Below are 13,629 nucleotides of genomic sequence, written 5' to 3'. Positions count from 1 at the left end.
TGTGTGCGTACGTGTGTGTTGGGTCCAACCCTGTTACTGCTAGTTTAGTATAGTAAAACAACGGAACGTGGCCTCTTTTTCTTAAACTACTAGACACTAGTTAATTTAAGTGACAATGACATGTGGGCCCGTTTGACTTCATTGACCAGTCAACTGGTCAACAGTTGACTGGGTTGACTCAACAGTTGGGTCCCATTTGTCAGCCTCTAATGCAAAATTGTGGTACACTTTCGGGTACCAGTAGCAATTTAGGTATTACTAGCAAAAGGGCCCGTGCATTGTAACGGGATAAGGGATAATAAAATTTCGGCGTTCAAATCAAGCCATTGAGAACAAAATAACTATAGTGCAACGGGAGAAAAAAACTTCTCGTTTCTCTAGCTCAGTAAATTTATTTTAAAACAATGACTTATATTGAATGATACATAAATGCCTTGAATAAATGTTAGTCCAAACCCTTGATTTTGTGATTACACGGGGCATCAATTGTATGTAGATTTAATATGTACTCCCACCGTTCCTAAATATAAGTTTGTCTAGAGATTTCGATAAGGGACTACATACGAAGCAAAATGCGTAAATCTATACTCTAAAGTATGTCTATATAAATCTGTATGTATTTTGTATTGAAACCTTTAAAAAAGACTTGTATTTAGAAACGGAGGGAGTACATAGTCATTTTCTAGTGATCATCATTATGCCCATGGAATTTGGTGTCCTTATGGGAAAGAAAAGCGATGGAAACGGGGGGGAGGGGGGAGGGGGGGGGGGCTCCCTCTCGACCCCTCTCTACTCTGTAACTTTTGTTTGATCTGGTTATATGAAAATTCAGGTGGGCAGTTTTTCTGCCTCCCGGTGATGTTAAAAAACAACAACAATATGTGTAGAAGAACTATGAAGACATCACCGACTTATGGGTTGTTTGGTAGCACTCCAGCTCCTTTCAAGCCAGTCATGCATTAACCTAACTTCACAAAGCCAACTTAGCCCAGATCGAGAAAGCTCGCCTCCATCTCTGGTCCTGCCGCTATCTCTAACTATAATGTTTTGCCGGGCAGGTGGAAGGAAACGACCCGAGTTCGAATCCCCACCCAAAAATTCTTTTTTCGCTTATCTTCTGAAGCCCAGGAGCAGGCCCATTAGTATCTATGGCCCAGTAAGTACATATACGGGGTTGACGTTTAGAAACGGACGAACCACGCGTCATTTTTTTTAACAAAACATTGAAACGTTTTAAAACATAAGGAGTTTCTGTAATATGTTGACGGTGAACGGGCAGAAGCAATCCGTATACTTTATTAGTATAGCAAACATGCCCAACGGGATAAAAATAATATCACATACTCTAGCCAAATAAATGATAAAAAAATATCACACTCTAGCCGAATAAATATTGTTCAAGACCCCCACAACTCCACGCTCCTCTATATCAACTTGGCACCCCTTCTTAAAAATAGTAGCTAGCTTGCGCTCTGACCCGAGTAGCATGGTCCACAGTCCCGCAGAGATTGCATCATCCATTCCTAAAATATCTTCCAGTGAACTTGACAAACTGCCTATCATCCAAAATTATAGGACTAAAAGATGCATTACACATTTCAGATCAATTTATTTTCAAATGGTCTAAAATAGAATGATTGTCCTTGAAACAACATAAGTAGGCTAAGCTGAAGTACTTGGCGCAAATTATACTCAGGGGTCATTCATACATTGAGCGAGACATGGGATTGTGGCGGCCTCATCTGTCCCTATAGAATAATTGCCAGAAATAATTGTGTGTGCTCAAATAGCTAAAACAGGAAGCAATGACCACCAACCAAGTTAATATAATCAGATTCAGTAGACCAAAAAATTATGTACAGATCCAAACTTTAGACATGGTTTACTGTTCTTATGTATGTGTTAGTTATATTTTACAAGTATATACTGAGTACACGACAATTTCCTTTTGTATGATGCAAAGTACACTTCATTGGGTCATTCTAAGCTTACTTAAAGTAAACTGGAAATTGTTCGGTCATTCTAAGCTGAAAATTTCTCAATGAGGAAATTCGTTGGGTCATTCTAAGCTGAAAATTTCTTTATATTTTCCAAAAGGGGTCTCTCTAGGCTTAAAGTACCAGTCTTTACAAGTAGAGATCATACATATTGTCATGAAAATCTCATACGGTTTTCTGTTCATATAAACATCACTAATCTGGGTCCTGGCTGCTGTATAAAATAGAAATGATGCAATTCAGTTGTTGTACAACTCAAGTATTTCATCACTAATCTGGGTCCTGGCTTAATTATTTTGGTCGGGAACAGTTCTTAATTCTGATTAGGAAATGATTATACACTCTATTAACATTAATAGAAGAAATCTAAGAAGATGATATATGCTAAACTGTCAAAGTACAAAATATTCAAATTCTAGGCTTACTACAGAGGGGCAGAGGATTAGCTATACAATGAAGATAATCTGAAATTTAGCTGTGTGTTATGAAGAAACAACAGGTAACACACAACATCCAAATTTCCCCATTGAGAAACGTCATCTGATTTCATTGGCTCACACTACAATCAGCAAATATTAGATCAGGTAATCTAGAAATAGTCTCATGTAAACATCAAAGTAAGCTGGAATCCACATCGCTGAAGCCTCATGTAAACGGTTAGCTTGCATCAAAGTGACCTTGTTGTGTAGTGTTTATACCTCTCTAATGCAAGGTATCAAATTTCAACACTGAAACTCTAGTTTAATATGCAATCCAAATATTTCAAAGCAACAGTTAAGCATCAAGACTCTAGAGTGTTGTCGATTAAAAAAATAAGCATACAAAGACTATGCTACCATTTTCCAGTATATAGTATATACACTACCAAATCCATAATGTCCAGTCTCAGCCAATCTAGCTCATTACAAGCCAATATTGCTGGTGTCGAGTTGAACTTAACCTTGTAATAAGAGGGTTGTGCTTATTTAACCAGCACTCAGTTTAAAACGAAAAATTATGATGCAGTGGTTCCCGAAACATGATCGTGTGTGTGCTCCTCTGGTCTAACTGAACACCAGTGCTCTGTTTCAGTTCGTGGGTGCTCTATGCTTGTCATGGATGGGACACTCACCTCCATAACCAGTTTGTTCTACATGATGTACATGGTACGGCAAGTAGAGGTAAGATTGGGATTGAGGCAGAGAAAGCAAGGGAGAGAGAAGAACCTGTAGAACCAGTAGGCACCGCTACACTGTCGAGGTCCTCGCGCTGCCCATCGCCCTTGCTCCTAAGGCCTGGCTTCCCATGCTCTTGTTCCCCAAGTCCCATAACCAGTCAGCCCGTCCACACACTCACACGGCCGCGACATGTCGCCGCGGCGGTGGCTGACTTTTCTCCTTGACTCAGCACAAAAACTTAATGTACATGGACAATTCATTTTTCTATCAATTTGAACTGTAGTAAATCCTTATAATGAGAACGTAAAGACAAACCACAATACAAAAGCATAATTCACAGACATTAACACCATATCGATCTTTAGGCTTTAGTCTAATCGAGTCCTAAAAATTCCTCGCCCTTAATCTTCCAACTTCATACCAGGTAAGAAAAACATTTGGCAACCCTAACCCTAGTGTCAAGCAACCAGGTACGCAAGCACGAAAGCAGAGCGTGACGTAATTGAACGGAGGAGAAGCACGGGACATACCTAGCTGCGCAGCCCATCCCTGCTCCCCTCCCTTGATTTTCTCGGGGGAGGCGTAGTCCACGGTGAGGACGCGGCCGAAGAACTCGGCGCCATACATGTTGTCCATGGCGGTGGCGGTGTTCTCGCGCTCCAGGAACGTGAAGAACCCAAAGGAGCAATGCTTCTGCGTGGCCTGGTCGAGCGGCCTCTTGACGCCCTTGTTCTCCCTGAACGGCACGAACACCGCATGCAGGATCTTCTCTCCCCCTCCTCCGCCAGTCCACCTGCGCCGACGAAAGCAGGGACGGAGCTCGGCTTAGTTTTCCATCGCACAGGAACAAGAAAAGGCAAGGTCCTTTCGCACCCGGGGAAGCAACCCGGAGAGCAGCCGGGGGCGAACCATGCGCATCTCACTGAGAAATTTCGTCAAACAGCTAGCGAGCGACCGAGCGCGGACAGCGGCGGCAGAGAAGAGGTTAGTGAGGGAGGATGGTGCCACCGTGTACCTATGAAGGAGGTGTTCTTCTGCACCGGCTGGTTCATGGAGGCGACGGTGGTGGCGACTGCGACGATGAAGCTGCGGGGTCGGTAGGAGCCGGGGATTGCTTGCGGGGAGGAAAACAGAAGCAGGGGACCCCAAGAACGGATGGACGGAGAAGACCGGCCGCGCGTGGTGGCGGTGGCGGCGGCGCCGTACCCTTACGCATCGAGAGGAGATCCGAGAAGACCGGCCGCGCGTGGCGGCAGCGGCGACGGCGGCGCCATACCCTTACGCATCGAGGAGGAGATCCCAAGTTCGTGTGTTCTTTTTTATAAATCGGATCCGAGTCCATGAGGCACAACCCACCGGCCACGAAACGCTTTCTCTGTTCACCACTTAAAAACAGTACCGCGGGTTCAATTGTTAAAAACTACAGATACCTTTGTGTAAAAAGTCCACGACGATGAACCCGAAAACTCAATCCGTATTTTATTATTATAAAAAATAACTAGTAATAAAGATGCCCGTGCATTGCAACGGGGCATACATATTTAAATGATACAACACCATATAAACCCTTTGCAAAAAAAAACATCATATAGATCCTCATCTATCTCAGGTGGCATTGTCAAATTCTTTTTACCATTAAACTACTTTTCTTCTTCTCTTCCTCCTTCTCCTTCACCGCTACTCTTCGTGTGCTGGCTGGGCTTGAATTTTAAACTATAGCATTATAGGAGACAAATATGTGCTACAAAAATATTACATGTGCTTAAACCATAGAACGTGAGATCCACAATAAGGCATAAGAAAATGTGTAGAAAGCTCATCATCTTTTATTGTAGTGGCAGACGATCTAAATATTGAGATACGACGATATGCATTTGCTTGCTATCCATGTGGGCTGGATTAATTTTCTTTGCTTTTTATTTAGATTTGCAAAGACTACCGAAGATGGTGTATCATTAACATGCAATGGCCAAAATTAGAGTTTGCGGAAAATAAAGTAATGTATCTGGTAAACATTTGAGCTACTCTGCCCTCTATGTTGCTACACTGCAATTTTGGCACGCTGGTATCTTGTACCTGGCATTCCAAAGAAAAGAGTGATGTGATATTCTATCGGACACATTGGACTTAATTTTTTGTTGGCAAAGGTAGGGAGTTGGTGTTGGCAACCAAGAGAAGATCCACAATTTGATATAAGCACAAAACGTGTAACTTAAAAGCTACTCCCTCCGTTCCAAAATAGATGACCCAACGTTATACTAAACTTAGTCTAAAGTTGAGTCATCTATTTTGGAACGGAGGGAGTAATAATACTACCTTCTCCCTCGAGACTTCGTTAAACCATCATTTTGTCAACCATTAAATAAACAACATTAACCGAGGAAGCATGTAATTCTTGCTGATGAAGTAATACTTTATTCTGTAAAAACATGCTATTTTTGTCATAAGTAAGGCAAAACCACCAACAATAACGGAGGGAGCATATATATATAATGGATGCAGAATAAGTTATTTTTCACCCGGGGTAATCTTACGATCATTTTATAATTAAATTACGTTTGGAATTCAAATATTTACATTTCTATTGATTCACTACGTAAAATTTGACATAAGAAAATTAAAATATAGGTCATAAAACAAGAAAATTTGCAGTTTATGTGTATTTTAGACTGTTTTTACGTTTGTAATTTTACATAACATAAAATATTTTTTACGGCGATTATATATTTTCTTACGGTCTCTTTTTGCGTTGGAAATAAGACAAAACTTATGGAACGTAAAATTACGGTGCATTGATGGTAAAATAGAGGGGGTGAAGAATAACTATTCCTCACCCAGGGTGACGAATAGCGCGACCCTATATATATAGGACTCCTTTTCTGTACTTCTGGGAATATGTACTCTCATTCTCAATATACCTCATATACGCATTAATTATACCTCTTTATTATTCTCAATATACTTCATTAAATATTCTAAGATACCCCAATACGAGTTTTGTTGAAAAAATATTATCTGCGATGCACTTTTTGTAATATACATTTTTCACGTACAAACACATCAGTATATACGTAAACATTTAAAAATACATAGACTCACATGAATTTTTTCATGGAACTCATTTTGGGGTATCTAATAATTACTAATGAAGTATATTAAAAATAATAAAGTGGTATAAAAGATTCATCTATGTGGTATATGAGAAGCGGGAGTACATACTCCCAGGAACACACAACCATTTTCCTATACGTCTCTTACATTTTAGATGACTCAACCTTCTTCCTCATGTTTCTTACTCCCTTTTTTTATACGTCCCTTATTACCAGATTTTCATCCATCATTTGTTCGTCCATTTGCACATAAAATAAAAAATAAAATAAAATATGTTCACAATTTTAAAAACTGTTTGCAAATAGTATAAAATGTTCATGAATTCAAGAAATATTTTTAATTTTAGAAAATGTTCAAAAATTTGAAAAAGTGTTCACAAATTTTAAAAATGTTCATGATTTCAAATATGTGCACGAGTTTTAAAAAATGATCGTGATTTTAAAAATTGTTCATGATTTCACGAAATTGAGAGTGATAGTGTATCTCGATGATGCAACAAATGTGGCCATGGCCATTGAAGATTATGAAAAAAAATCTCCCGTTGCAACGCACGGGCTCTTTTGCTAGTAATTCTTAAAAGGTCAAATACACATTCTTCATGGAACCAGGGGCTTTTGTCTATTAAAAAAAGTAAATCTTTGGACAAACCTTTAACTGGTGTAAATGCACGCGACAATCAACTAGGAACTCCCAGGATCCTTCCTAGTTGATTTGGTGCTCATCCGGAAAAATAAAACTGTAGCCGATGCTAGCAGCCTAGCATGGTTAGCACGCACAGCAACATCCATCAGCTTCCTCTCAAATCTCTATCAAATATAAATAAAACTCCAGCAGCTTCTAGTCGGTAGCAGCAACAATTTCATCATTAAAAAAAAGCACAAGTCCCCATCGAGGAGCTATCTCACCGCTCCTTATCCACACGCATCGCCTCACCTAGCGCGGTCGCTCCGCCTCCATCCATGGCTCCATCTTCCTCCTCCTGCTACCTCATCAGTCACCACCCGCTCCTTTCCTCCTCTGCTCCATCCACCTAACCACTCGCTGCTCTTCTCTTCTATCCAGCCCATGAGGGCGGCTTGGCGTCGCCCCGCCCCAAGTTCACTCCTCCTGGCCGTGCTCCACCGCAGAGCCACAACAGCCGCCCTCCCCTGCCCCTGATCTCCTGTTGGCAACCTCTCCGAGCCGACGATGCACTCCACTCCTGGAATGCGCGGCCGCGGTGGCCCAACAAAATACCCCCCCCCCCTATCGGTGCCGCACCAGGAGGGTGCCGGGGACCGGCGAGCACGGTCAGGCCGGTGCCGATGCACGACACCGAGGCGACAAAGCCGAGCGAGGCACCGGTTGCGCCGGGCACAACCACCAGATATTCCACTGGCTGGCGCGCCTCCAGCCGCGAGGATGGAGAGCTCCCTCGATCCCCTACTCCTCCGCACACCCGAGCCCCACCTCGCGCTGATGGCCAGTGAGTCACCGGCGAGCAGCAGGAGGAGGAGGACGCTGCACCTCACCGCTCCCTTCTCTCGCCCTCTGGCATCCCATCTCCTTCCTCTGTCCTCCCTTCTCTCCCGCTCATCTTGCTCTGTACCCGACGCCGTGTCGCGCCCGCCAGCTGTCGTGCTCCAAGCTCATGCCGCTTTCCTTCTAGATCCGTCGCCTGCGCGCCATTTTCCACCGGATCCGAGGAGATCCGGCAGGTCCTCGCCGCCCGCACCACCGCAAGGCCGCCGCCGGTCTCGTCTGTGTAATGGGCACCCAGCCGTTGCCCAGCGCAGTCCCACCTCCCTGCCATGGTCGCCCCTGCAAAAAACGAAACACTGCCTCAAATTAGCCATTCACACACGCACACAGAGAGGAGCGGGAGCCCCATGCGCTGGACCTCCGCTTCCTCTACGCCGAAGACCAGCACCATGGCAGCCGCCGCCTCTGGCGCTGCCATCTCCGCCCCTGCCTCGCTCCACCTCTTCCCGACGCGACTACGACCAGGGGATCTTGCGGGCTGACGACGAAAGAGGCCGGGGATGGAGGCAAGTTGCGACACGTCCGCCGGCCGCCGTGAAGCCTCCTGCAGCATGCTCGCCCACGAGCCCACCCGGAGCTGTCGCCGCCGTGAAGGGCGTCGGCCCACCGCTCTCGGAAGAAAGCGTATGGATATGATAGAACAAAGGATCGCGGGCTGAATTGTTACAAACCTAGGGTCTGTTTCATAAAAATGAATCGTTTTTCCAGATTCACTTAAACATGGTTTGCGGGTTGAATTCTCAAAAACAGAGGGGCTTTTCTATAAAAATTCCGATCACGTACGACCAGAAGCGATGGCTGCTTCATTATTATTAGGGGAAGATTAGGAAGAGAAAATGATTTTTGAATTAATAATAATTTCTAGAATATTGGTTAAAATTTAGAAATTCATATAAAATAAACCGTAGCTCGAATGAAAATGTTTTCTAGATGAAAGTTGCTCAGAAAAATGAAACGAATCCGAATACGCGATCCGTTTTCCTGTCAGATGCCTCTAACTATCTGAACATGGAACTTTCCCCCTCCGGTCATCTGTCTGACACGGGTCCGGAACCGGGAATACCTTCCCGGTTGAATTCCCGTTTCACCTGTATCGTGCAGCACTACATTAGAACACTCCTAGCGCTGCGTGTTGCTATGTTATGCCTTGTGATGCATTGTTTGCTTTGTATTTACTGTTTCTTCCCTCTCTTCCCTCCGGTAGACCCCGAGACCAATGTTGCCCCTGTGATCGACTACGTCGACGACACTTCTTCTTTTTCAGTAGAGCTTCCAGGCAAGAAACCCCCCCCCCCTTGAGCATTCCGATATCGCCCATTTCTTTCTCTCTCATGCTTGCATTAGAACTACTACTGCTTTCTGTATGATCCTACTCTGATGCATAGCCTGTTTTTGTTATCTGCTTATTGTTACCTCACCTGCTTATCCTAAACTGCTTAGTATGGGTTGGTTAGTGATCCATCAGTGACCCCCACCTTGTCCCAATTGCCTCGCTTTATGTTCAATGACTCGATCAACATGATCGACGTCCAGGCCCCGACACCGCACATCACTTTCCCCTTTTGTTGCTCGACTTTGCAGAGTTACCATCGAGTGCCGAGGGTGGAACCTCATACATCACTCCTGATGAGATCTCTGTAGCGTAACTATCCGGTCGTGCATGGTCATCGAGGGTGATTTCCTCCTTAACCACTTCCGTTACGGCTCTGTCATGCAACCCCTCAAACGTGAACCTCGAGGGTGGATCCTCTGACGTTCACCTTGATGATAACATCGAGTGGAATTCACCGGGGGTGATTCCTCGGGTTTTTCCCTTGGTGTTAGGCACACAGTTACTATGGTTACTATGACTTTACACTGAATCATGTTACTAAAGACGGGTCGGCCCCGAGGGGCACCCGCGCGAGCTTAATAGCGAGTGATATGGAGTCGGGTTGACCTGGAAGGTGCCCGCGAGATACTCACGAGGCGTGGCCGGGCATTCTTAGCCCTTGCCGCAAGTACTCGAGACAGGGCGACGGGGTCACATCGATCGTGAGTCTCTGCTCGTTACCGCGTGCTCCTAATCCACTACGATTTGGATATTTGATCCGAGGGGCCTCTGGCCTGATAGCACTAACCATCATGTGGGCATAGTATGGGCGTTCTGCGTCGTATGCATCAGCCGAAGCTTAATAGATGTTAACGACTGAGCGGCGCGCGCCGGGTTGGACTGGTAAGCACCTGCCTTTTTGAAGGAGGTAGCTAGGTCTGCTCACCGGCCGCTTACGCAACGTGCAGGACTTCCTGGGGAGATGGCCCATGACCCCTGGGGGCATAGGTTTAGTCCGGCGTGCTGACCTCTCTATTAAGCCTAGGTCGGGTTGCGGCGTATTGTTTGGCCGAGGCCGGGCATGACCCAGGAAAGTGTGTCCGGCCGGAGTTAATCGAGCGTGGTGGGTAAGTTGGTGCAGCCCTACAGGGAAGAAAACATCTATTGATAGCCTGTCCTACTGTAACGGACACTTGGAGTTGTATCCCGACCGATACAACTAGAACTGGATACTTGACATGAGACATGGTTATGATGAATGGATAGTATGGCTCTAGGATTGCTTTCTCGCAGGTAGTCGAGAAAGGATCTCTGGCCGAGGTTGATAACACTACTGCTACTTTACTTTATGCTACTCTACTCCCTCCTGTTGCTGCAAGATGGTGGTTTCCAGAAGATGCTAGTCATCGATAGGACTAAGCCTTTCCTCTATTCTAGCATTCTGTAGTTTAGTCCACAGATACAGCCCATTTCCTTTGATACAGATGCATACTTAGTTTAAATCTGATGTAAGTCTTGCGAGTACTTTGGATGAGTACTCACGGTTGCTTTGCTACCTCTTTTCCCCCATACCCGATTGTTGCGACCATATGACGCATCCCAGGAGCCTGACGACACCACTGATGACTACTGCTACCCCGAGGATGCCTACTACTACGTGCCGGCCGCTGACGACTTGGAGTAGTTAGGAGGCTCCCAGACAGAAGGCCTTGCCTTTTCGATCGTTGTTGCTTCTGTGCTAGCCTTCTTAAGGCAAACTTATTTAACTTATGCCTGTACTCAAATATTGTTGCTTCCGCTGACTCTTGTGTATTCGAGCCCCCGGGGCCCCTGGCTTGTAATATAAAGCTTGTATTATTTTAAATTATGTCTAGAGTTGTGTTGTGATATCTTCCCGTGAGTCCTTAATTTTGATCGTACACATTTACGTGTATGATTAGTGTACGATTGAATCGAGTGCGTCACAAGTCTGATTTGTTTTTACCTATTTTCTTGGATGCATGCAATCTTCGAATACATATGTACGTGTGCATCTATCACATCAGGTTTTTTTAGGGGAATCTATCATGTAAGTTTGAGGCTAAGCATATTATTTATGAAGAGTCTTATGTTAAAAGAAAGAGATCAGTTTGCCTTTTGAAAGCCAAAAAACAAATTTCTTTTCGAGGGATGCACAGTTTTTTTTTACCAAATACAGTATATTTTGTTTGATATATGTACATAATCCTATTTATAAAAGTTAACCAGATCGAGGGCCAGTGTTTTCTAATTAACGTGGAATTTTCTAGCATATTTATCTTGCTCCTGGTTTGCTTTATTTTACTTTTAATATACAACGGATAGATAGTAGATAGATAGAATAGATGGATAGATGACAATTTTTTTAATACCACAGAAATTTTTATAAGTTTGCCATGATTTTTAGAGAGACCAATTTTTTCCTTAGTCTGCCATGTTAAACACCCTAATTCTTATGCTTAAAAAACACCCTAATTGCGAACCAACCTGTGGTTGAATGGTTAGAGAGACTGTGATATCCCCAGCCCACCAGGGTTCAAGTCCTGGTGCTTGCATTTATTTTTGAATTTATTTTAGGATTTCGGCGATGCGCATTCAGTGGGAGGAGACGTTCCCGTCGACGACGAGGTGCCTACGGTGACTCGTAAATTTCAAGATGATATGCCAGCTCAGTCTTTCGGAGGTGCTCATAGGGGTAGGGTGTGCGTGTGTGCGTTCATAGGGGCGAGTGTATGCGCGTGTATATGAGCGCTTGCGTCTGTACTGTGTTAAAAAACACCCTAATTATATATATATTTCCATGATTTCTGCAGTTTGTTTTTTGTAGGAATGGTAGCCGGTCTGTGAACCTGATGCTGGCCGCAGCTGCACCAGCATGCATGTGCGTGCTCGCCCATGGTTTCCCATCTTCTCTTTACGGATGATAGCATTGTGTTTATTGAAGAATCTGAGAGTAATCTTCTTACTCTCAAAGCGATCTTAGGGGACTATGAGATGGCATCGGGACAGAAAGTTAACATGCAAAAGTCGTCTATATTTTTTGGAAAGGGGAGCACGGAGGAGAGCAAAGAACAGCTCAAGGCGGTCATCGGAATCAATTCAGAAGCGCTGAGTGAGAAATATTTGGGTCTGCCTACCGCTGTGGGGAAGTCCAAGGAAGGTACTTTTAAATACGCCCAGGAGAGTGCTAAGGGAAAGGTCATGGGATGGAAGGGGTAAGGATTATCTAAGAAGGCTCGGGAGGTGTTGGTTGAATCGGGGCTCCAGTCTACCCCAACTTTCACCATGAGTTGCTTCTAGCTCACCAAGAAATTATGCGGGAACCTGACATCTATCTCTTCCAATTTTTGGTGGGATGAAGTTAACGGTGAGAAAAAGGTGCATTGGATCGCTTGGCAGAAAATGTGCGCGAGCAAACGCGAGGGAGGAATGGGTTTTCAAGATATGTAGGCTTTTAATCAAGCGCTATTGGCAAAGCAAGCGTGGATGATTATGCAAGTCCCCTCTTCCCTGTGTGCACGTGTCCTCAAGGCACGTTATTTTGCTCATGGGACAATCCTCAATGCAACACGTCCGAGTGGTGCTTCCAACACTTTCAAAAGCACTTTGGTCGTGACTTGTTGCTTGAGGGACTTATATGGAGAGTGGGGGACAGATCGAGCATTCGCATCCACCATGATAGCTGGATACCACGCAAAGGTAGCCTTCGGCCACTGGGCCAAGTGTTTGTGCCAGGGATCACGCGAGTGAGCGATCTCCTAAATGCAGATGCTACAGGGTAGGATCGTCCAAAACTGGAGGCGATGTTCTCAGAGGGAGACGTTGATGATATTATGCAGATTTGTGTCGGGGCCCGGGCATAGAAGACACCCTGGCTTGGAACTTCACAAAGAACGGTCATTTTTTGGTCAAGTTAGCTTATCATCTATGTATGGAAAAGAAACGGGCGAGATCGGGACAGCCCGGCTCGTCCTCTTCGGTAGCAACACACCGAGGCTGGCTGGCGCTTTGGAGCACGAGTGCACCTGGTAAGGCAATCATCCACGTATGGAGGCTGATTAGAAACGGCCTAGCGGTGGGATCCGAGCTACTCCGTAGAGGAAAATCAAACCTGGTGTCTTCTGCCCGGCTTGCGAACGCGAAGAAACGTTGCATCACAGGTTTTGGGGCTGCTATCATTCGATGTGCTTCTGGAAGGAGTTGGGTTCGATATTGGGTGCGAGGGTGGCGACCCCACCTCATTTGTTCTGCATGCAGATCTCGATTGCATCGTGGATGCTTCAATGGATGTCCGAGGCATCCGATGAAGACAAGTCTGCGATGGTCCAGGGTCTATACGCCCTTTGGCTGGCAAGGAATGACACATGGGATGGAAAGCGCATTGAAAACGCGGACATGGTGGCGCGCCGGGTTGCAGCTCTTATGAACGAGTGGAAGAGGGTGCATGGTCGGACGGAGACCTCAACAAGAACAGCTCAACATGCGATATGGGAACCACCGGAGACTGGCTGGC

The 13,629-nt window shown here is 45.0% G+C and overlaps 1 protein-coding gene and 1 pseudogene across 1 annotated transcript; one reads left to right on the top strand and one right to left on the bottom strand.

The window, feature by feature from the left end:
• Positions 1-2,551: 2,551 nt before the first annotated feature.
• Positions 2,552-4,292, bottom strand: LOC147992773 (uncharacterized; annotated as a pseudogene).
• Positions 4,293-12,011: 7,719 nt separating this feature from the next.
• LOC147992772 (uncharacterized) lies at positions 12,012-12,335 on the top strand. Its single transcript, XM_087539135.1, has one exon. It carries the CDS (start codon positions 12,012-12,014, stop codon positions 12,333-12,335), a length of 324 nt encoding a protein of 107 aa, XP_087395261.1.
• Positions 12,336-13,629: the final 1,294 nt, after the last annotated feature.

Source organism: Triticum urartu, chromosome 1A, assembly GCF_056163025.1.
Source record: "Triticum urartu cultivar PI428250 chromosome 1A, HENAU_Tu73, whole genome shotgun sequence".
In the NCBI taxonomy this organism is placed as follows: Eukaryota; Viridiplantae; Streptophyta; class Magnoliopsida; order Poales; family Poaceae; genus Triticum; species Triticum urartu.
This window is presented reverse-complemented; position numbering and strand designations above follow the sequence as displayed.

Excerpts from the sequence above, each read along its gene's own strand:
- LOC147992772 (XM_087539135.1), top strand. The coding sequence starts at position 12,012 with ATGGTTTCCCATCTTCTCTTTACGGATGATAGCATTGTGTTTATTGAA.